At 57.2% G+C, this 21996-nt stretch overlaps 3 protein-coding genes across 11 annotated transcripts; 2 read left to right on the top strand and 1 right to left on the bottom strand.

Annotated features, from left to right (window-relative positions):
• Nucleotides 1–982: 982 nt before the first annotated feature.
• On the bottom strand, nucleotides 983–6174 carry CLCNKA (chloride voltage-gated channel Ka). 7 transcript variants are annotated; one of them, XM_033079552.2, is made up of 19 exons: nucleotides 6057–6174; nucleotides 5851–5979; nucleotides 5621–5749; nucleotides 5375–5514; nucleotides 5207–5284; nucleotides 5039–5117; nucleotides 4843–4968; nucleotides 4647–4731; nucleotides 4466–4567; nucleotides 3551–3635; nucleotides 3308–3469; nucleotides 3144–3213; nucleotides 2787–2897; nucleotides 2490–2703; nucleotides 2275–2408; nucleotides 1640–1731; nucleotides 1478–1561; nucleotides 1284–1370; nucleotides 983–1130 (listed from the first exon to the last, which is right to left on the bottom strand). In XM_033079552.2, the coding sequence occupies exons 1-19, from the start codon at nucleotides 6172–6174 to the stop codon at nucleotides 1092–1094; spliced, it is 2064 nt and encodes a 687-aa protein (XP_032935443.1). In that variant the 3' UTR covers nucleotides 983–1091. The 7 variants fall into 7 exon arrangements, with proteins under 7 accessions (XP_032935443.1, XP_032935441.1, XP_032935439.1 ...); XM_033079550.2 differs by having other exon boundaries at nucleotides 5375–5979; XM_033079548.2 differs by having other exon boundaries at nucleotides 2787–3213; nucleotides 3308–3635; nucleotides 4647–4968.
• Nucleotides 6175–6195: 21 nt separating this feature from the next.
• Nucleotides 6196–7727, top strand: HSPB7 (heat shock protein family B (small) member 7). 2 transcript variants are annotated; one of them, XM_033079558.2, is made up of 3 exons: nucleotides 6196–6793; nucleotides 6880–7013; nucleotides 7223–7727. In XM_033079558.2, exons 1-3 carry the CDS (start codon nucleotides 6739–6741, stop codon nucleotides 7406–7408), a joined length of 375 nt encoding a protein of 124 aa, XP_032935449.1. In that variant the 5' UTR covers nucleotides 6196–6738; the 3' UTR covers nucleotides 7409–7727. The 2 variants fall into 2 exon arrangements, with proteins under 2 accessions (XP_032935449.1, XP_032935448.1); XM_033079557.2 differs by having other exon boundaries at nucleotides 6877–7013.
• Nucleotides 7728–9429: 1702 nt separating this feature from the next.
• On the top strand, nucleotides 9430–19082 carry ZBTB17 (zinc finger and BTB domain containing 17). Of its 2 annotated transcripts, XM_033079594.2 has the most exons (17): nucleotides 9430–9507; nucleotides 10721–10819; nucleotides 11263–11374; nucleotides 13063–13269; nucleotides 13431–13619; nucleotides 13880–14044; nucleotides 14123–14239; nucleotides 14609–14847; nucleotides 14939–15081; nucleotides 15523–15823; nucleotides 16145–16232; nucleotides 16712–16828; nucleotides 16907–17027; nucleotides 17197–17327; nucleotides 17406–17621; nucleotides 18527–18616; nucleotides 18707–19082. In XM_033079594.2, the coding sequence occupies exons 4-17, from the start codon at nucleotides 13065–13067 to the stop codon at nucleotides 19006–19008; spliced, it is 2424 nt and encodes an 807-aa protein (XP_032935485.1). In that variant the 5' UTR covers nucleotides 9430–9507; nucleotides 10721–10819; nucleotides 11263–11374; nucleotides 13063–13064; the 3' UTR covers nucleotides 19009–19082. The 2 variants fall into 2 exon arrangements, with proteins under 2 accessions (XP_032935485.1, XP_032935487.1); XM_033079596.2 differs by lacking the exon at nucleotides 11263–11374 and having other exon boundaries at nucleotides 9436–9507.
• Nucleotides 19083–21996: the final 2914 nt, after the last annotated feature.

The raw sequence follows: 21996 nt of genomic DNA, 5'->3' as shown, positions 1-21996 counted from the left end.
GCCTTTTCATCCCCCGCTGCTCCCCCGGAGCCAAGGACCGGCCGCGCCGGCTGCCCGGAGCCTGCAAATGACGGGGTAGGAAAACGCCGGAAAAAGGGGTTTGACATTTTTTTTCTGCCCCAAACCATAATAAGGGGCGGGTGGGAGGTGAGGGCGGACCAACATCGTGCTACGAAAGCCTCGGTTTTGGGGGGTTTCACCCCGTTTGAGGGCATTTTGGCTTGTGAGTGGCACGGGTTTGTCGGGCTCGATCCCGGCTCAAAGTCCATCGGGAGGGGCCGGATGGGGGGGACAGCCTGGGCCGTGCTCCGGGCAGCCCTTGTCGCCTGTGTGCCCAGGGCGGGGCCGGGCACTGAGCGCAGGGGCTGGGGATGCCGTGGGGAGGATGGGGCACGGCCACAGCGGGGCTCGTGGGGTGACGGGCAGGGCTGGCCCGCTCCCCTCGCTCCCCCGTGGGTGCCGCAGCCCAGCTCTGCCCCAGCGCCCAGCCCGGAGCCCAGCCCAGCTCCTGCCCCACTTTTGGGGTGTCTCCCTGGCGCTGACCCCGCTTCACCCGTGCTGCGCCGGGCCCGGGCATGCCCGCCCTGCCCAACCTGCCCCGCCGCGCCTAATTAACCCCCCAGGCTTAATTACGGCTTCGTTAGCGCCCGATGCGCCGCCCAAACCCGCTGCGCCCCAGCCCGGGGGTCAGCAAGGGGCGGGGGGCTCGGCCCCCACTCCCCCCGGATTTCGGGGTCGCTAAACACCCACCACTATCTGCTGATAGTTTTAGGAGGGGAGCATACGGGGGTGTCACAGAGACTGGGGCGCTTCAGTGCAGGTCCTGGGCAGTTTTGGGGTGATGGCGATTTCAAGCGTTGTTGATGGGTTTCGGAGAGGGTGACTCCCCCCAAAAGAAACCTACGGGGCTGGAGAAAGAGGAGGAGGGGAGGAAGCATTGGTGGGTCGATGTGTTTAATGCACAACGTGTTCTGGTGGAGAACCGGCGTCCCCAGCCCAGACCCCCCACACCACCTGGGGGCTCAGGACTCCCCCTCTCTGTTCCTGGGGGACATCCCTGGGGAGGGGTCCCCTGTGGTCCCAAAACGTCATCACTTGGGGTTGGCGACGTCCTCAATTGCTCTCCGCAGCTGGAAGGGCACAGGCAAAGAGGTGGAACGTGGGTTTTCTCCCCACTTTCCCTTCTCCTTCCCCCCCAACCTTGTCCCTCCACTGCCCCCCTTTCCCCTTTTTCGCTCCCATTCACCCCTTTTTCCCCTTTTCCCCCTGTTTTCCCCCCTCACCTCCGCCCTGCTCACAGCTCCCACCAGCTCCCCAGAGCGGGTGACAAAGACTCGCTGCAGCTTCAGTAGCTGGAAGAGGTGATAGGCCTGGGAAAGGGACAACAGGGACACGTGGGGACAGAGCCACCCTCGCAGTGTTCTCTCAGCGTGACACATCTGGGGGGGACTCCCTGGACACATTTCTCCCTCCAAACCTGGTGCAAGGAGGTCCACGGGGAGAACTGGAGCATGATGGGCTCGATGGTGCAGTCGTCCCCGAGTGTTCCCATGATGGCCAGCTTGAGGAAGGTGGCATGTTAATTTGGGGTGGGAAAGCAGCTTTTTGGGTGTGGTAGGGTGCCCCCCACTCCCTTTACCTTCTCCCCTTGGAGAGCCTGGGGGTGCTCATGGCTCTGGAGGAAGGTGACCAGCTGGGACCTGCTGACAGTGCCCACCAGAGTGGGGGACCCTGGAGAGAGGGGACAGTATGGGAGTACCAGGGGGACATCACGGGGACATCCCATAGGGACAGCATGGTGAAGGTATGGGGTCAGTATGGGAATATTGAGGGACACCCCATAAGGACACTGTGGACACAGAATGGGAATATTGAGGGATGAGTATGGGGACACCAAAGGGGATGGGGACAGCATTGATAAGTACAGAGACACCATGAGGATGGTATGGGAATATTGAGGGAATGGCATGGGGACACCAAGGGGACAGTATGGGAATACTGAGGTAGCACCATGGCAATACTGAGAGCACAACATGTGGACATCAATGGGGACAGGGCAGCCTGGGAATATCAAAGGACACCATAAGAGCAGTCTGGGGACACTGCAGCATGGCATGGTATGGAGACAGCATGGGCATGGTATAGAGATAGCATGGGAATATCCACTGTGCACTGGAGGGACAGCAGAAGAGACACAGAAGGGCCACCACAGGGCCAGGGACTTGCTGGCCACCCCACATGGTGACAATGACCCCCCCAGGTCCCACATCTCACCTATGCTCTCCACCACAGGGTACTCGGCATCAGTAGAAGCATCCAAGGCCGCCAACACCTCCTGGAAACCGTCCCCCTTGGCCAAGGCCACCACCTGGCGCTCCATGAACTCCTCCACCACCACTCGGTAGGAGCTGGGAAGAACAAACCCCCCAAATTTCCATAATTTCCTGGAGAATCCTCCCAAAATGTGGATTTTTGGGGTGGGGGCTTACGCGATGTGCCGACTGCGGATAGGGGGCAGGTAGGGCAGCTTCTTGACGATGATGGGGGCATCGTAGAAGGATGGTTGGTTCTTCTGGGTGATGGCGTTAGCCACCAGCACAGCCAGCACGGTTGGCAGGACATGGCCCATGTGCCCGGTGGCCTCGCACACCAGCAGGGAGGTGGACACTGCGTGGGTCACCGAGCCCGAGAACGCAGCTGCGCCTGGCGGGGGGAACGGGGGGTCAGGGGATGGGGGTGGGTGTACCTGGGGTGGGTACCCTGCCCATGGGGGTATCTGGACTCACCAGCCAGGGCGTAGCCAGCAGGAATAATGGGCCGTGGGGGTCCTTCTGAATAGAGCCCCCGTGGGAAGAGCAGGGCCACCACCTCCCCTACCAGGCGCCCAATGGCTGCTCCTAAATTTGGGGGAGGAGGAAAGGTGGGGAGATCCCAGGAGGTCCCCCAAAAAATGGTGGAGGTAGAGGTGACCACCTTCCTGCAGCCCTCCTGGAACTGGATGCCTCCCCTGTACCCCCAGACTCGATGTATCCCCCTCCAGGGCTGGATACACTTCCAGTATCCCCACTCCAAGGGCTCAATGAACCCCTTGCCCCCCTCCCCCGGCCTGACTGTCCCCCCTGTCCTCCCAGCCCCTGACTCACCATAGATGAAGATAGGCATGAAGTACCCGGCTGGGAGGGGCAGAGTAGTGGCCAGGATCAGCATCCAGAACTGGGGGGGACCAGTGGACACAGGGGAGTCACTGTGTTGGGGACACCATGTTGGGGGTGCTCACCCAGAGATTGGGGGAGGGGGGCATGATTACCTTCATGAGCAGGAAGAAGATCAAGGTGCCGTAGATGGTGGCAGAGGGATGGTCCCACTCCTGCCAGAGCTCCCCAGGCTTGGCCACCCCTGAGGCGTTGAGGGTCAGCAAGCCCCATGTGCGATTTTCAAAGAGGGAGGTGAGATACTCCTTCATGGTGAGCTGGACAGATGGACACCCTGAGCCCCCACTCAGGCTGGGAGGTTTTGGGGTCCCCATGGAGCCCCATGAGTTCTCACTCACCCTGGAGGCCATGAACTGCCCCAGCCCGGGTGGGAAGGTGATGGAGGCGAAGAGCAGCACCACCAGCACAGTGTACACGGGTTTGCTGCAGGGGTACACAGGAGGGCTGGGTGCGTGGGGAACGGACAGATGGACGGACAGGGGGACCCAGGGACACCCAGGGTCAATGGGGTTAGTGGGCAGGGTGCATAGGGGGAACATCAGAGCACTCAGGGTCACTGGATGCACAGGACACATGGCCACCCACAGTGGATGGGGTGGGGTGAGCAGGATGCATGGGGGGGATATAGGGACACTTGGGGTGCAGGGAGGGGACACAGGGCCACTCAGGGTGCATGGGGGGGATATAGGGACACTTGGGGTGCAGGGAGGGGACATAGGGCCACTCAGGGTGCATGGGGGGGATATAGGGACACTTGGGGTGCAGGGAGGGGACACAGGGCCACTCAGGGTGCATGGGGGGGATATAGGGACACTTGGGGTGCAGGGAGGGGACACAGGGCCACTCAGGGTGCATGGGGTGGATGTGGAGGGTGTATGGAGTGATGCATGGATGGCCAGAGTGCACAGGGTGGATACACTCAGATTGGATGGGCAGGGTGCAGGGGGGGAAACCTGGACAGCCAGGGTGCAGGGGCGGTGGGGGGATAGACACAGGGACACCCAGGGTGTGGGGGCGGGGACACACAGGGACACCCAGGGTGCAGAGGGGGGACACACACAGGGACACCCAGGGTGGATGGACAGAGTGCAGGGGGGGGACACAGGGACAGTTAGGGTGCTTCATGCAAGGCACGCAGACACCCAGGGTATGTGGGAAGGGCACAAGGACACACAGAGCCTGCATGGCATGGACACACAGACACAGAGGGTGCGGGGTGCAGACAGACGGATGGACGGACGCCCAGTACGGACTCGGTGGCCAACAGCTTGGCTGTCAGCTGGTTCTTTCTGACGGCCACCATCAGCCAGCGCTGGCAGAAGAGATAAGCACAGGCCACGATCCCACAGATGATCCTGTGAGGAGAGAACAGGTAGGGTACAGGCAGGGCACAAGCAGAGCACAGACAGCACCTCAAAACCGGACCCCCCGTACCCCAAAATCAGAAAAAAGAAGGTCTCCAGGAGGTCGAAGGGAAAATCGATCTTGAGGTTGCTCTTAAAAACAGCAGCAATGGTTTCTGGAAGGGGGAACAGGAATGAGGGGGTGGGTTTGGTGGTGAGCACCCCAAAAATGCCACGGGATGAGGGTAAAGGAGAAGAGGGGACACATCCTGCCTGCCCTGCCTTGCCTTGCTCGCTGTTGAATACGGCCAGGAGCCGAAACATGAAGGCACCGCAGGTGGCAGCAAAGAAGCCTCGCCAGTAATCCCGCACGGCAAAGTAGGGGGACATCACCTCGATGCTGAAAAGCACCCCTGGAAAAACAGGGAAAGGGATCAGGGCAAGGTTTAGGGGTGCCCAGGGTGGGATTAGGGGGGTCCTTACCGCTGATGGGCGCCCCGAAGACTGTGGCCACCCCGACGGCTTGAGCTGCCACCAGCATCTCGTGCTGCTTGAACTTGTTCTGTAGGGTGGGGGGGTTAGGCACAATCCCAATTTTTTAGGGGTAAAATCAAATCCCTCAATTCATTTTTTGAGCGGTGGCACCCCCACCTCATACTCCCTCGTGACCGTGGTCCTCATCTTCCCCAGATACGCTGCAGCCATGGCAGAGAGGTGGACATAGGGGCCCTGGGGGGGTGGGACACAGTACTGAGCATCCCCCCCACCCCGGACCAACTGAACCGACGGGGATTTTGGGGTTCAGAAGGGATCTCTCACCACTTTCCCAAGGAAAAGGGTGCTGCCGCATGTCAGGGTGCAGGTCAGTCCCACCACCTTGGCTCCGAAGTTCTTGATGGCCAGGTAGTCCTCCAGCACCACGCCCATCAGGATGGTCTTCAGCTCTGAGATGCCGGAGCCTAGAGCCAGGCGGGGGTGGGGGAACCAGAATTCGAATTTTAGGGGTTCCCCATCACCGAGGGGGCATTTTAGAGAGCCAGGGAGGTCAGGGTGCAGCTGGCTCACCTCCGGAGTGCGGGGTGATGCTCTGGGAGAAGCCGGTGGAGAAGGCAGCCAGTGCCATGGGGTACATGGTCCACGAGAGGTACTTGAGCACCCCGATGTCTCCGATCTCTCCGTACAGCCACATGTGGGCTGAAGGAGAGGTGTGGGGAGGGGAGCTGCACCTCCTGAAAGATACCCCCCAAATCCTCGGGGAGCCCCCAACCGCCGGTGGAACCCCCTCCAGGTCTTACCCGCGTGGAGCCTGGCGATGATTATGTCCATGGTGAAGCTGATGGTGGCCATGAGGACCCCCAGGATGAAGAGGAAGTACCAATCCTCCCCGACGCGGAACAGTTGCCGCTTCACCCACTCCAAGCACCCTGTGAGAGGGAAACAAGGCACTGATCTCCCCAAGGGCCCCGCCCCCAGAATCCCCCTTTTTGGGTGGGGGTCTCACCTTGAACCCTTCTCCGGGCGGTGGGGCAGGGTCTCCAGCTGTGCTCCGACACCAGCACCCTCTCCTCCTCCTCCTCTTCCTTCTCCCCCCGCAGCCCCCCGGGGACGGGGCGCTCCATCCCGGGAAAGTTTTTGGGGACTGTACCCCCTTTTTTTTAGCACCCCCTGACCCGTCCTCCCTCCTCGGCCTCCGCTGCCCGACTGAGTTTGCAAACGAGCTCATTAAAAACGACCTTGACGAATCCGACGGACCCGCTCCGGCCGGAGTGAGCCGGGTTTCCTCCCCTCCTCCGCCACCTCCTAGCTCCCAATCCCAACGTACATCCCGCGGCGGGGAGGATTTAATAAGTATTTTAATTAATTATCATGATTATTCCTTAATAATAGGCATCACATTCCATGGCGTTGAGCTGGGGGGGGACAGGGAGGGGAAAAATTTCCACCGTCTCCGGCGCAAGACCTAAATTTAGCCGGTTTTACGAGAGGTCTGGCAGGCGGCCGGGAGCCTTAACGAGGCTTTAAAAAGCTCGTCAAGTCGAAATATCCCGAAATAACCGATCCGGCGTCGCCTTCGCCGGGAGGAGAACGAGGAAGGGGGTTCCGCTCTTCCCCCCGGCGGGAGGTTGGGGGTCGCAGGTGGGAGCAAGGGGTGGGTGAAGGTGAAATCCTCGCCCGCCGGCACCATGGAGCTTTTCGGGAGCTTTGTCCGGCCCCACGGGGAGACCTTGGGGTTCCCAGGTGAGTTTGGGGCGCACCTAGGAGGGATTTAGGGGGAATCCTCAGCAAGCCGTGGCTGTGACCCCCCCACAAACCCTGTCCAGCAGCTCACCCTGGTAACACGGGCGTGGTGAAGACCCTCGGGAACACCTATCAGTTCACGGTGGATGTCAGCGACTTCGCGCCCGAGGACATCATCGTCACCACCTCCAACAACCAGATCGAGGTGCACGCCGAGAAGGTGGGTGCTCCCTCCCTTCCCTGCTCACCCCAAAAAAGGGGGACCCCAAAATCCTCACGGAGGGATGAGGGGACCACCCAGCTCCCACCCAATTCCCAACGTCAGGGGGGTTTAATTCACCATTAATTAATGGCGACCGCAGGGAATAATGACTCCCCATTCCGCTTGCAGCCCAAAATCGCCTCTTTTCACCCATTTTTTCCTCGCAGTTGGCCACGGATGGCACCGTCATGAACACCTTCACCCACAAGTGCCAGCTGCCCGAAGACGTGGACCCCACGTCCGTGTCGTCCTCGCTGGGGGACAACGGGATGTTGACCATCCGGGCTCAGCGCCGGCCGGCCAAACACTCCGAGCACGTCCAGCAAACCTTCCGGACTGAGATCAAGATCTGAGGGGTCGGGGGGCTCGTTTTCCCTCCCCTCCTTTCCCTCCCTCGCTAATTTAAATGAGTGATTTGGAAAGTAGGCGGGACGCGGGGTAGGGAATGGAAACGCTCCCTCCAGAGTGGGGTCAGACCTGTGCTGAACGCATCCCATCACCCACCGGAGAAACTCCGGAGGGGAGTCCCAGCTCCGGCAATTTTTAGCTGGCGCGTGTTGAGGGGGAAGATCCAGCGTGCCAAGAGTCCTGCCGGGAGCCAGGTTCCCTTCCCAACCTTCCGCCAGAGCTTGTCTTTGTATATAGAGCTTGGGATAAATTATTGAGAACGTCTGACTGCTGCCCTCTCCGGTTTTTTTTTTGATGTTTCCTTGATGCTTTACCCTCAAAAAGGGGTGTGGGTTCGGACCCGAGGGGTGTCTCGGTAAGGAATATTCCGCCATCCCGACAAAAACCCGCACCAAGGAGCCGCTCGGGCGCCCGCTGCCCTGTTTATTTCCAGCCCGGGGTGACTCATTTCTTCCCCGAAGCTCTATTTCAGAGCCATTCCCTCAGCTGTTCGGCTGCCGACCCACCTGGAAGGGCACCAAACCCTCCTCCTCCCCTCGCCCACCCTCATCCACCACCACCAGGATGCCCCAAGGCCGGCACGAGCCGGGATGACGGCCCCAAAACCAAGGGCTTATTTTTTGGGGGAGGGCAAAACCTGCCGCAGGGAAGGCCCTGCCTCCGTGCCCCAGTGTGTACCCAGAGCGGCGGGGCGAGGGCCAGCGCCTGTTTATGGCTACACACAGCGCCCGGCTCGTGTTGCTGCTCCCGCCCCGGGGCAGCCCGAGCCACTCGTGACAGGCACTAACACTCCTGGCAGCGTCCCAGGCACGGCTGCTCTAGCTGGCACTCAGGGCGCTCCCCACTGCAGGAAAAAAGGTTAAAAGCGGTGAATGAACGGCAGTGAAGGCTGGGGAAGCTCGGGGAAAGGTCAGGCCCCGGCCAGGGGACGCGGCTGCTCCGTCCCCAAAAGCCACCCCAGCCCCCAGCGCCGGTCACTGGTTGCCATCTAGTGGCCCTCGCCCGGGGAGATGCGGAGAAAAGAGCAAGAAAATGGGAAAAACCCGCCCTGTTTCTGCCCGAACAGGGGAGGTGTGCAGAGGGTGAAGGGTCGGCTCAGCCCAGCCCCAAACAAAGCCCACAGCAGCTCGTCTGTGGCAGAAAAGCTGGGGGGAAAAACTCCGGTTTTTGGGACGTGTTTAAGCTCTTTATCAGCCAGTTGGACAAAGGGATCGAGGGTACCCTTGTAGCCTGATACAAAACTTTTAAACTTATTTATAAATTAGTGTTTATTGATTCTAAGTAACATAATTATCTTCATTATTTAGCATACTATCCTCTATTGGTTATTGACTTCTATAGTCCTTTTATCATGCTCCTCTCAGACGGGGAATTTCCGGCTTTCCCCCGAATTTTGTGTTTACTCCAACATCCTTGAAGGGCCATAAATTTAAGACGCCAGATATCCAATCTTCAAATGCCTTTGGCTTTATTGAAGCTTTTCAGGGTTAGTTGTAAGAGTAACAAGAGCCTGTGTAGAAACAACTAGTGCTGGCCGAAAGTGGGCGCTGCTTACAATTATTTAAAACTATTAATTAAAATTTAGTAAGGAAAGTTATATTATTTCCAAGAACTGAGAACCTTCTCCCTGATGAAGCCAAGGGAACAAGTCAAAGGATGACAGGAGCGGCATCAAGTTGAGGCAAGGGAGGTTTATGTTAGATATACGGAAAACTCCTTCTTGGAGGGGGTGGTCAGGCCGCCTCGGGGGTGTTTAAGCAGGGTGATGTGGCAACTGAGAACATGGTTACCGATGAACACGGCGGTGGCGCCAGCACCGGTACCTTCGACCCGTACGGCTCGTCTCGCCCCTCACGGCTCCCCACCGGTCCCTCAGCACTGCCCCCTCCCCGTCATGGCGGTGCCTCTGCAGCGGGAAGGGGTGGGAAGGTGACCGGCTCCTGCCGCTCATGCGCAATGACGCCGGCGCCGCTGGGCGGGCCGGGGCGACGCCGCTTCCGCCCGGCGCCAAGATGGCGGCGCCCTTTGTCTGGTCCGTGTCACGGTAAGGGCCGCGGGTCGCGGGTGAGGCCCCGCCGGGCCCGGCATGGCAGGTGCAACATGGGGGCCCCGGGAGAGCGCTGGAGGGGCTGGGAAGAGGGCTGAGTAGGACACGGGCCCTGGCAGGGGAGGGGGCTGCAGCCCGGCTCGCTCGCTGTGGGGTAGCGGAGCTGGTTTGGGGGTCACCCCGGTGCGCGGCCCCGGTTCTTTGAGGGCAGGCTGCGGGGGGAGCGGTCCTCCTGGCGGACCCGGGGAAACAGGGGGCTGCCTGCTATTGTCAGGGTTTGTTGGCTGCTGTGAGGGGAGCCGGGGGCTCCTCATGAGGGCAGTGGGGGGTTGGTGACTGTCGTGTGGGGAGTGGGGGGCTCTCGTGAGGGGAATGAGGCTTCTGGATGTCATGAGGGGAGCGGGGAGCTCGTGGCTGTCGTGAGTGCACCGAGGGGCTCCTGGCTGCACCCCTCCGGGTGTCCCTGTCCGCTGTGTGAGCCCCCTAGCTGTGAGGTGACTTTTGGCGAGGCCACGAACGAAGCCGTGTGTCCCCCGGGCTTGGGGCATCACCGTCCCTTCGGGCCACCGAAAGATCCTCCCGATGGGAGGGGAGTGGGGGTCACAGCCCTGAGCTAACGCCAGACACATCCCCACACCTCAGGGACCGGGACAGCCGCGAGGAGAGCGGGTTTTTCCCTTGTTCTGGTGTTTTGGCGAGGTGACAGGCCCTCCTGGCTGTCCATGCCCTCTGCGGGCGGGAATGGGTGACACATTTCCCGGACCAGCCCCATTTCCTTAGTTTCCTATCTGCATCGGAGGCTTCTCCTGAGATTCCAGCCCTCAGCCAGCTTTCCAAAGGGTGTTTATCCCCGAGGAGACAAAGGTTTGTCATCCCTGGGTGCTACATTCACAGGAGGGGCAGACCTCAGACTCTTGGTGTCCAGCGCAGCACCAGCACATCCATAAGCCTGAAATCCAAATAACCAAAGCATCTTGAGAATGTCTGTTCCCTGTGGGACGTCCAGGATGTTCCTCTCCTAGTGTCTTTCTCCTTTTATTTCCTTTTTACCACGTTTTTTCCACTTTGTGATCATTTCCCCTCTCACAGCTCACCTTCCACTTCCGACCACAAGCTCCGCAGCCCCTCCCTATTTCATGATCCTTATTATATGGAGCTGCTCCATTCAGATCAGCTCTAAACTTTATTTTTTTCATGAAAAACACTGCAGGATCCGTTCCTGGAAATGAGGACAGACCCCTGTGGGCAGAGGCAGCAAGGGTTGGGGCTGCGTTGTTCCCCGAGCTGACGCATGAGGCGAGAGATGATGGTGGGTAGGAAACAAACCTCCTCTTCTCTTTCATCTTCCCAGGAGGGATGGCTAGGTGGTGACAGCCGTGAAAAGCAATGTTTAAATCACTGTTTTTTTCCAATTTAGGGAGGTTTGGGGGTTTTTAATAGGTAGCTGTTCATGTGGCATGGAAGGGGAGAGGTAATGTCGCTAATTAGCAAGAGCGCTTAGTAGAGCTGGCGTGGGAAGCTCCCTGGGACTGCAGCTGCTGAATTTATCTGTGTGGTGGGCGTGGGTGGGCTCATAATGAACTTTTCCAGGATTAATTGGATAATGAGAGACTCAGCAGCCTTGTCGGGGAGAGCTTGGGAGGGGAATTGACTCCCTTGAGGGGAAATCAGAGGGTACCCAGTCCTGCATCAGTGATTTTGCACCTTCAGCACCCCAGACTGGAGGTTTAAAATTTTTCCCATTCTTCCCAGGATGGCTGTGTAGAGACTGACCTGAACACCTGGAAAGGGGAAATCTCTGGAGGAGAGACACAGCCCTCTGACCCGTGATCCTCTGTGTATCTCCACTCCTCACAGCAGAGGGGTGAGCTTGAGCACCAGTCCTGGTGGTTGAGTCCAGGTGTTTGGGATTGTTAAATCTCAGAGTCAGGGATTTTAGTGGATAAAGATGACATTGACTGCTGGGAGTGGGTGTAGAGAGCTCATCCAAGCCTCTCTCTGCTGCACTTCCAAGGGAGCTGGAACATGACATTACGGGGGAGACTACAGAAAAAAGGAAGGTTTTCTGGGGAGGAGTTGAGTTTCCTTGATTTTTACTTCCTTCCAAAGCTGGGGAGCAAAGCTGAGACAAGTCCAATCCTGGAATGTTAAAAATCACCATTCAAATGCAATGTGCCTCCCACAAATCCTCCCAAAATACCCTTTTGGTGCATCAAACTGTGAAGATTCCTCAGGTCCTGCTGCGCAGAGCTCTCTGAGCACGGAACACAGCCTTGTTTACCCTGCAGGAAAATGCTCCCCCTTTTTTTCCAGAGCTTTGCAAACCACATTGGGCCATGCTGTGCAGTATTTTGACCCAAGTACTGTTTTTCCTGGCTGTCAGGGATGTATTTTGGGACAGGCTGGGGGAGTTTGGAGAACTGGGGGAAAGCCAGCGCAGGGAGCTCCGTGCAACGACAAAATGGAGTGGAACTTCCTTTCTCTGTGCGTGATCTGATGCTGTCAGAGAGGTCCCGGCTTTCTCATCCACACTGGGAATGCCTGTGGAAGCTGAATGAATCCCTGGGAGGAAGATCCTTCCCCAAATGTTGCTGGCACCTGCAGCTGACAGGAGGAGGCTCCCTCTGACCACTGATCACTGGAAGGAACGGGAACTGGAATTGTGGATCCAAACCTCTCACTTTTTCCTGACTGGAAATTCCTGATTTAAGAGGTGGTGAAGTAGAAAAACAGCTTCCATGAGCTGGAGACTTTCAGAGACACTAAGCATGGGATCCAGCAGTGCTTCCCCAACCTTCCTGCACCAGCATCCAGAGCTTTAGAGATTTCGTGTATGAGCAATAACTGGATAGTCCCTGTGTCCTTTCTCCTTCCTCCTTGCCAATCCCTTGAAGCAATCCCTACAGCACCAGAATCATTGCTGGAAGACAAAGCCAAGTGAAAACCCTTCATTTACCCTATGGATGCAGCTCAGGAGAAAATCCACAGTGTGGCACTTTGCTGACAAGGACCTGCTGGATAATTGGAGCTTTGGCATTTTTCCAACAATTTGCAGCATTCCTTGGGCAGAACTGTGCTCCAGGCATGGGAAACTCCCTCCAAACACATAATAAAATAAAACTTCCTCGGTATGGTGACATAAGCAGCTGGAAAGAGCAGGAGCTTGAAGGTTTAGATGAACGCTTCCATGCTGTGCCTTGGCAGGAGCCATGACACAGAGGAAGGAGGGATGATGGCACTTGTGTCTGCAGAGGTGACAAGGCTCACCACTTGGATCAGCTGAGGAGCAATAGCTGTGCTCTGAATACTGTCAGGGTGGCTAAAAACCATTGTGGCGGTTCCGTCAACTCCTTCTAGCCCTGTGCTGGAGTCGTGGCTGTTCGAGGAGAGGGTTTGGGGTTGGATTTAGACAGGAGAGAAGCTGAGATTCACCTTTTTGGGCCATTTTTTTAACTACCAGGGCAGTCAGGGCATGCTTTGTGATCTCTCTTCCTCACGGCCGCTTCACCACCCACCTCACCCCCCATCCTGGGTTTTTTTTTCTCTCTACAGCCATGGATTTCCCACAGCACAGCCAGCAGGTGCTGGAGCAGCTGAACCAGCAGCGGCAGCTGGGGCTGCTCTGCGACTGCACCTTTGTGGTGGATGGCATTGACTTCAAGGCCCACAAGGCCGTGCTGGCCGCCTGCAGTGACTACTTCCGCATGCTCTTCGTGGACCAGAAGGATGTGGTGCACCTGGACATCAGTAATGCCGCAGGTAGGCCTGGAATTTTTATCCAGGATCCCTCCCACTTCCTTAAACAACACAGTTCCTTCCCCAGGCTTCGAGGGAGGCTGTTCAACTTGTTATTTTGAGTGTTGCAAAATGAAAGAGTGAAGGGTGAGGGCTCATTTCTGGTTGTGTCACCTCCCCTGCAGGCCTGGGCCAGGTTCTGGAGTTCATGTACACAGCTAAGCTGAGCCTGAGCCCTGACAACGTGGAGGACGTGCTGGCCGTGGCAGGTTTCCTGCAGATGCAGGAGATTGTCAGCGCTTGCAACGCACTCAAATCTCTCTCTGTGCCCCCAGAAAATCCCCCTGGGATGAACCAGCAGCCCTCTGAGATTGGTAGGTGCCCTCCTGGCTTCCCCTCACCCAGGCAAAGATAAGATTTACCCACTTATGCTTCATGTAGTCCAAAATTTATCCACTTACGCTCCTTGGCCACTTTGCAAACCCCGTTCCTGGGTGCATCTGGTGCACCTGGATGGGATTTGACCCTCTTGGCCAGCACCAGCAGTTGAAAAATTGCTGTTTCTGTGAATTGTGTGGGATTTGGGAGTCCTCCTGGCAGCAGCATCTGGACGGCTTTGCCTGTTCCCTTACAGGAGTTGACAAGGTGATGGCCGATGACAAGACATTGGTGGTGGCAGAAGCTCTGGGGGAGCCTGACAAAGCCAGGGCAGCTGCTCCTGATGCTGAGGGGAAGGAGGAGAAGCTGGAGGCTGTGGCACAGCCCGAGGCGCCTGTGGAGCAGCCAGTTGGCCAGGAAGGTGAGCCACCAAGGGGTGACAGCCTGGGTCCTGCTATCACCTCCAGCACACCCTGTCCTGACACTCTGGTGCTCACAGGGACAGGCGGTGCCATCCAGGAGGATCTCAAGGCCGACATTGCCGGGCTCCCGCAGCCATCGGAGAGCGCGGTGGGCAGTGGCAGCCCCGTGGCCACAGACAGCGCCGGGACAGGAGGTATGTTGGTGAGCAGGGCTGGGGCAAAGCTGGCCAGAGCTTGAGCCCTCGTTTTCTGTGGATTTAATTGTGTGAGTGTGAGTTGTGTGAGGCACGGATCCTCTGGGAGCAGTTTCCATGGAGCATAGCTAGGACAGTTGGGAAATTCTTTTCTGCCTTCACAGGCTTCAGGAATTTAGGGCTAATCACCTGCAAATTCAAAGTGTTTCCAGGCAAAGAGAGTGATGGATGAGCTTTCACTTCCCTTCCAACTCAGATGTTTCTGTGATGTCCCTGGGGACAGGGGACACCAGTTCTTAGGTTAGGAAATACCAGTGGATTTTGTGCTTCTACTCCCAAATTTGAGTATCCCCCCTTTTCTACCTGCAGAGATGAAGCCGGAAAGGAAGGAGGAAGAGGGGGAGATGACTGTGGAGGAGGAAGATGAGGGTAAAATCCCTAAGGAGGAGCCTGCCCAGCTGGAGAATGGGGAGAACACTGAGGATAATGAGTCGGGGAGCACAGATTCCGGGCAAGAGAACTCGGGGGAGCCACGCCTGATGCACTCTGGCACCTACAGTGACCGCACTGAGTCCAAGGCCTACAGCTCCGTCACGCACAAGTGTGAGGTGAGGCCAGCCAGGCTCCTGGGCTGCATCTCTGGGTGCCACCGGGTGCCTCTGGGAAGTGGGGTGACAGTGCCTGTCCCTCCCTCCCTAGGACTGTGGGAAGGAGTTCACCCACACCGGGAACTTCAAACGGCACATCCGTATCCACACCGGAGAGAAGCCCTTCTCGTGCAGGGAGTGCAACAAGGCCTTCTCTGACCCGGCCGCCTGTAAGGCCCACGAGAAGACGCACAGGTATGAGTGGAGCCAGGGAAAGACTGAAAAGTGAGAGGTTTGCTGGGAATGGTCCAATCCTTCAGAAATCCACTGGTGTGTTGGGGTATCTGGGAGGAGATTTGTCTTTCTGCCTCTTGTAGTCAGAGAATAGTCGTGAGTTGGAAGGGATCCATAAGAATCACGTCCACATTCACTATACTGTGTCTGAGAGCATCGTCCAAATAGTTCTTCCCTTTTGTGTTGTTCCATGGACTCCCCATCCCTGGAAGTGTTCAGGGTTGGATGGGGGCTGGAGCAACCTGGTCTACTGGCAGGTGGGGTCTGGTGGAACAAGGTGAGCTTGGAGGTCCCTCCCAAGCCAAGCTGTTCCATGATTGCTGTGGGTCTGACTGGGGGGTGACACTCAGGCTGGGGCAGCAAGACGCTGGTGCTGGGTGTGACGTTCCCGCCTCGTCCCAGCCCACTGAAGCCGTACGGCTGCGAGGAGTGTGGGAAGAGCTACCGGCTCATCAGCCTCCTGAACCTGCACAAGAAGCGGCACACGGGTGAGGCCCGCTACCGCTGTGAGGACTGCAGCAAGCTCTTCACCACCTCGGGCAACCTGAAGCGGCACCAGCTGGTGCACAGCGGGGAGAAGCCCTACCAGTGCGACTACTGCGGGCGCTCTTTCTCTGACCCCACCTCCAAGATGCGCCACCTGGAGACACACGACACCGACAAGGAGCACAAGTGTCCCCACTGTGACAAGAAGTTCAACCAGGTATGCTGGGGAGCAGGAAAGCTGGGCCACTGTGGTCCTGGAAGGGAGATTTGTCCATGGGGTGCAGTTTGGGTGTCCCAGAGCTGTCCTGGGATGGTGGTGTATCCGTGAAGTGTAACTGGGGGTCCCAGAACAGTCCTGAAAGGGTAGATTATCCATGGGATGCACTTCAGGGGTCTTGGAGCTTGGAAAGGGCGGTTTATCCATGGGGTGAAGCTTGGAGGTCCCAGAGGCCGCTCCAGAAGGGATCCATGGGGACTTGGGTTGCTCTGAAGGGGGACAAAGGGGTTTGGGGCTCTCCATCCCGTTCTCCCTCCCCAGGTGGGGAATTTGAAGGCTCACCTGAAGATCCACATCGCAGATGGGCCCCTGAAGTGCCGGGAGTGCGGGAAGCAGTTCACCACGTCAGGTAACACAGGGGATGAGGGGGTGAGTGACAGGACTTAGATGGTCTGGGAGTACAGGGAGTATTCTGAGGCTGGATCAGAGCCAGAGGAAGGATTTCATCCCAGCTTTAACGTGCCATGGTTGTGCTGCATGAATTCCTGGTTTTCCCCGTTGAGCCACACCCTGGAAAGGAGCTCCTCATCCAAATGTTGGAGATGGGAATATCTCCTCCCATCTTCTCCCAACCTGCTGCAGAGCCAGAGGGTTGGAATGATCCCAGTGGAGTCTTTTGATCCCCTCCAATACAGGGTGCTTGTCTTAGCTGTCTACACTTCCACATTATTGCCTGATCCCAGGCAAGGTGAAGCCAAATTCCCTTGGTCCCTGCGCAGTCCCTGCTCCCTGAATAGCACCAGGCTTTCCCGAGGGAGTTTCTGGGGCTCTGGGAAGAAGGAAAAGGGGGAGAAGGATGCAGTGTCCTTCAGCCTGCCCTGCTCCCAGGTAACCTGAAGCGGCATCTGCGGATCCACAGTGGGGAGAAGCCGTATGTGTGCGTGCACTGCCAGCGCCAGTTTGCTGACCCCGGTGCGCTCCAGCGCCACGTCCGCATCCACACCGGTATGGATACGCTCCTGTCTCCCCAAGGGCTCCTCCTCCCCTTGTGCTCCCCACCCACCTTCTCCTGTGTTTCCCCAGGAGAGAAGCCGTGCCAGTGCTTGATCTGCGGGAAAGCCTTCACCCAGGCGAGCTCCCTCATTGCCCACGTGCGCCAGCACACCGGAGAGAAGCCCTACGTTTGCGAGCGCTGTGGGAAGAGGTGAGGATTCCCCTTGGGAATACCGGAAGGGGCACTTGGATGGTGTTGGAATATCAGGGGTGTGGGCACCTCCACTTGGCCTCTGCAGCTGGGTGCTATTCTCTGGAGGGAGGGTGGAGGTGCCAGGGTGAAACCATGGACTGTGGTGACTGTGGTGTCATTCCCAAAGGTTCGTCCAGTCGAGCCAGCTGGCCAACCACATCCGTCACCACGACAACATTCGGCCCCACAAATGCACAGTCTGCAACAAAGCCTTCGTCAACGTGGGCGACCTGTCCAAGCACATCATCATCCACACGGGTAGGTACCTCCCAAAATCCTGCACTGCCCCCAGGCATCACCCCCTTACCCACACCCCATTCCCTGTCCTCTTCCCAGGTGAGAAGCCATTCTTGTGTGACAAGTGTGGGCGTGGCTTCAACCGCGTGGACAACCTGCGCTCCCACGTGAAGACCGTGCACCAGGGCAAGGCTGGCATCAAAATCCTGGAGCCCGAGGAAGGCGACGAGGTCAACATCGTCACGGTGGCGTCTGATGACATGGTGACATTGGCTACTGAGGCGCTGGCTGCCACCGCTGTCACACAGCTCACGGGTGAGCTGGGGGGCCCATGGGGTTCCCAAAGGGAGTTCACCCATGGGGAGCAGCTTGGGAGCCATCCAGAAGGGAAAGTTAGCCATGGGGTGCAGATGAGAGGTCCTGGAGTGTCCTGAAATGGAACTTATCCATAGGGAGCAGCTGGCTGGTCCCAGAGTTGTCCCCAGAGGGAGATTAATTTATGGGGATTCAGCTTAGGGAGACTAGGGAGTCATCCCAAAAGGGAAATTTACCCATGGGAATGCAGCCTGGGGTGTCCCATGGTTTATCTGTGGAGTGCAGCTTGGAGGTCTCAGATGCCATCCCAAAAGGGAGATTTTATCCCTGGAGAGGAGCTTGGGTGTTCCATGAGCCACCCCAAAAGGAAAACTTATGTGTGGGGAGCAGCTGGAGGGGGCTAGAACTGTCCCAAAAGTGGGGTTAATTTATGGGCGTGCAACTTAGAGGTCCCAGGAGCTGCCCTAAAATGGAAACTTATCTGTGGGATGCAGCTTGGGCATCCCAGGATTGTCCCAAAAGGGGGGTGGATCTCCAGGGATCAGCTTAGGGTTCCAAGAGACACTCCAAAAAGGAGATTTTTCTATGAGGGGCATGGTCCTGAAAGGGTGGTTTATCCATGAGATGTAGTTCGAGGGGCCCAAGTCACCCCAAAAGGGATATTCATTTGTGGAGGGGCAGTTGGGGCTTTTCCATGGTGCAGCTTGGAGGTCCTGGAGCCCCCAGAGGCACTGGAGATTTATCCAAGGGCGCAGCACCTGAGTCTGGACAGCCTGACATCCCACTGGAGCTGCTCCCAACCTCGGCACTGGGCAGGATCCACAGCCAGGGGGAGATCTCCTGCCCAGCTGAGCCCCCCTCATGTCCCTGTCCCTTCCGTGTCCCTTCACACTCTGTCCCCGCAGTGGTGCCCGTGGCGGCTGCAGTGACGGCAGATGAGACGGAAGCACTCAAAGCTGAGATCACCAAAGCAGTGAAGCAAGTACAGGAGGCAGGTGAGACCGGGAATACCGGGGCTGGCTCCTCCCACCGCACCAGCCCAGCGCCTGCCCCATTTCTGTGTGTGTTTCTCTCTCCCTCGGCAGACCCCAACACGCAGATCCTTTACGCCTGCGATTCCTGCGGGGAGAAGTTCCTGGACGCCAGCAGCCTGGCGCAGCACGTGCGCATCCACACGGCCCAGGCGCTCGTCATGTTCCAGGCGGAGCCGGACTTCTACCAGCCCTACGGCGCCGCGGGCTGGCCGGCAGAGCAGATCATTCCCGCCGGGGAGCTCTTCTTCCGCCCCCGCGACGGCCCAGAGCCGCCCCCGGCGGCTGCTGCCCCGGCCCCCCCGGCCGAGGGGCCGCCCCCGCCCCCCGAGGGACCCCGCCCAGCCTTTATTTAAGAGACAGCTCGGAAACGGTGTAAAAAGAATATTTCTGGAAGGAAAGAGATGGAATAAAATGCAATATTTTGTAAGGGTTGGTGCTCCGGGAGGGGGCACACGCTTTGGTTTCCCCCCCAGGGGGATGTTTTGGGTGGGGACTTAAATACTCCAATTACTGCTGAAAGTGTGATGTGTTAAAAGCGGGGATAAATGGGATGATTAAGGATAAAAACGGTTGTTTAAGGTTTTGAACCCCATAGATGGGGATTTTTGGGTAAAGCCCAAAAGGACCCTCACCTGCTGAGCAAGGGAGATGCCCTTGGAGGGTAAAAACAGGCGAAAAGGTGCTGCTGGATGGAGGTGAAGGATGGGAGCCTGTCCTGCCCCACCCGGGCTCTGGGGACCCCCAAGCCCTGCAGCTGGGAGAGGGGTTGGGGGGTCTCAGGGGCCATGTGTCCATCCTTGTCTGTCCCTATTGTGGGGGCCCCAGGGGGGCAGCGCTGGCTCCAGCCTTATCCCCTTGTCCCCTACCACTGCTGGGGCTGAGGGGCTGCAGGACCCCCCCCATACCAGTGGGATGTGCCCCTGGCCGTGTGTCCAGCTGGACACTTGCCCCATGCTCTGTCCCCTCAGAGCTGTCCCCAGGGCGGGGAGGGAAGGAACACATGCACAGACACAGCGACAGGGGCATGTCCAGGCAGGACAGATGGACACAAAGATGGCTGCAGGTCCAGCTGGACACATGGAAAGTTCTGTGGCTTGCTGGACAGTGGTAGAGACACATAGGCCTTTGGGCCAGACAGAGTTTCACATCCAGTTGGACACCTGGACATGTGTCTGTCCATCCATGTGCCCACCTGTGTCACCACCCATGTGTCCATCTGTCCCAATCCCTGCTCCCCAGCCTGGGGAGGTCAGAGGATTCAGGACAGGCTGCGCTGTCCAGCTGGACACACAGACAGAGCTGTGCATGGTTGGACATTCAGCTGGAAATGGTTGGACAGATGGAGGGATGGATGGACGAATGGACACAGGGATGGTTGGACAGGTAGACACAGACAGGGACATGTGCAGCTGGACACATGGACAGTTCCATGCATGGACACAGGGCTGGTTACACTCACAGACAGACAGAGGGACCGCATATCCACACTCACAGCATGTCCAGCCAAACAGACAATTGTACGTCCAGCCAGACACACGGACATTGTACCTGTGGCTGGACAGACACCTGTCCAGCCAGACCCTTTTCTTCTCCACCCATGCACATAAATGCCCTAAAAATACACTTTTTTGCCCTCAAGGCCCCTCTCCAAAACCAGCGATTTCACACCCCCACCCTGCCTCCACCCTATTCCCCACTGTCCATGGATTTGGAGTCAGGATCAGGCCGGACCCTTCCCCCACTCCCAGAGCCTGGGCTGGGGATATGGACAGGGATACACCCAGACAGACTGACACCAGGTGTGGGGGCAGGGCAGAGATTTGAAATAACTGGTTTTGGAGAGAGACCTTTGGGGTGAAAAGTACATTTTTGGGACATTTTATTCCCATGGGTGGTGGAGGAGAGTGTCCAGCTGGAAATACATGTGTCCAGTTGGATGTTTATCCATCCATCCATCCATCCGTTTGTCCAGCTGGATGTACAATGTCCGTGTGTCCAGCTGGACATTCCCCTGTTCTGTCTGACAGATCAGTAAGCCAGGTGGGTGAAGGGGACGGGCCTGGATGGATGGACAGATCCAGCCGGGTGGATGGACATTGCATGGATACATGGACAGCTCACACCTTGCCAGACATATAGACGGCCCCCTCCAACCCTCCCAGCCCTTGCACAACACCCCAAAACCACCCCTTTTTACCCTAAAGGCCCCATTCAGAAACCAGCAGGGCCAGACACTTTCCCTCGGCCCCAGTAACCCAAGTGTCCGTCTGTCCCAGCCCCAGCCGTGTCTGGGCTCTGTCCATCAGTCCTGCCTCACTCCCATCTCCCTGGGGGAAGGGGAGGAAGTCCAAGGCTCTACCCTGGCCCCCCAGTGGGACTTAGGGGTCACTGTGGGGTGCCCCGGCCAGGCTCCCAACACCCACCTCCATCCTGGGGCACCAGCAGCACCTTTTTGTCCTGGTTTTACCCCAAAACAGGTCCTGTTCTGCCTTCCACCCTCAGTCCGGGGCTGCAGGGTGAAGGTCTCCTCTGGTTTTGGAGGCCACCCCCCAAATTCTGTCCTCAACCGCCTTTTTCACCACATCTGCTTGATTTTAACCCATTTACATCAGCCTTGATTAGGTTTCCCACTTGCAGCTGGCAGGGATTTGGGTGGAAAAGCAGTGAAAAACCGCAAGTCTGGCTCTTACATTTCAAAGGATGATGAGTATCAATAATCCAGGGATAATTTTTGGTGAGGAATTGGTACGTGGTGAGATTAAAAATGGGAGCAAACCCTGCAATTTCAGTTTTCACAAGTATTTACGATTCAGGAGGCAAAATCAAGACAAATTTGGTTTAGTGTGATGAAAGAACCTATTACCTGGTTGTTTTTAAAGGAGAGGTGGGTGACCCCTCCCTGGCAGCCCCCACACCTCCCCTTCCCCACTCCCCCTCCCCATGCCGAGGGACGAGGTCAGGGCGCCGATGTGTTTTGTATTTTTTAATAAAGTTTGTAATCCAATGGACACACAAAACAAAACTGCGCTGAGAAAAAGAAATAAACCAAAAATAAACAAAAAAAAACAAACCAAAAAAAACCAAGTTCCATAAATTAATTAAGTGTTAGGGGAGGTGAGGGGGGCCGGGGCAGAGTCTTTGTACAAGTGTATAACACTTCCACAGCTGATGAGACAAGGGGATGTTTAAATGAAGCGCACTTACAAATGAGTGACAATACAAAGTCTGAGTATGAAAATAAGATTTTTTTTCTCTGAAAACACATTTTTGGCACAGATTAAAAAAAAATGTATGTTGTGGGGATTTGATTTTTTTTAAAGTCAGTATTATATATATTTATA

The sequence above is a fragment of the Catharus ustulatus genome, chromosome 24, assembly GCF_009819885.2.
Source record: "Catharus ustulatus isolate bCatUst1 chromosome 24, bCatUst1.pri.v2, whole genome shotgun sequence".
NCBI classification, from domain to species: Eukaryota; Metazoa; Chordata; class Aves; order Passeriformes; family Turdidae; genus Catharus; species Catharus ustulatus.
The sequence above is the reverse complement of the archived record's forward strand: the minus strand, read 5'-3'. Positions and strand labels throughout refer to the sequence as shown.

Coding starts and splice junctions, on each gene's coding strand:
- ZBTB17 (XM_033079594.2), top strand. CDS start 13,065: ATGGATTTCCCACAGCACAGCCAGCAGGTGCTGGAGCAGCTGAACCAG. Junction 15,824..16,144: donor GTGACAAGAAGTTCAACCAG/GTATGCTGGGGA, acceptor CTCCCTCCCCAG/GTGGGGAATTTGAAGGCTCA. Junction 18,617..18,706: donor GAAGCAAGTACAGGAGGCAG/GTGAGACCGGGA, acceptor CTCCCTCGGCAG/ACCCCAACACGCAGATCCTT.
- CLCNKA (XM_033079545.2), bottom strand. CDS start 6,174: ATGGAGCGCCCCGTCCCCGGGGGGCTGCGGGGGGAGAAGGAAGAGGAG. Junction 4,969..5,038: donor CTTCGGGGCGCCCATCAGCG/GTAAGGACCCCC, acceptor CTGTTTTTCCAG/GGGTGCTTTTCAGCATCGAG. Junction 1,732..2,274: donor CCCTGTGGTGGAGAGCATAG/GTGAGATGTGGG, acceptor CCCTCTCTCCAG/GGTCCCCCACTCTGGTGGGC.
- HSPB7 (XM_033079557.2), top strand. CDS start 6,739: ATGGAGCTTTTCGGGAGCTTTGTCCGGCCCCACGGGGAGACCTTGGGG. Junction 6,794..6,876: donor GGAGACCTTGGGGTTCCCAG/GTGAGTTTGGGG, acceptor AACCCTGTCCAG/CAGCTCACCCTGGTAACACG. Junction 7,014..7,222: donor TCGAGGTGCACGCCGAGAAG/GTGGGTGCTCCC, acceptor TTTTCCTCGCAG/TTGGCCACGGATGGCACCGT.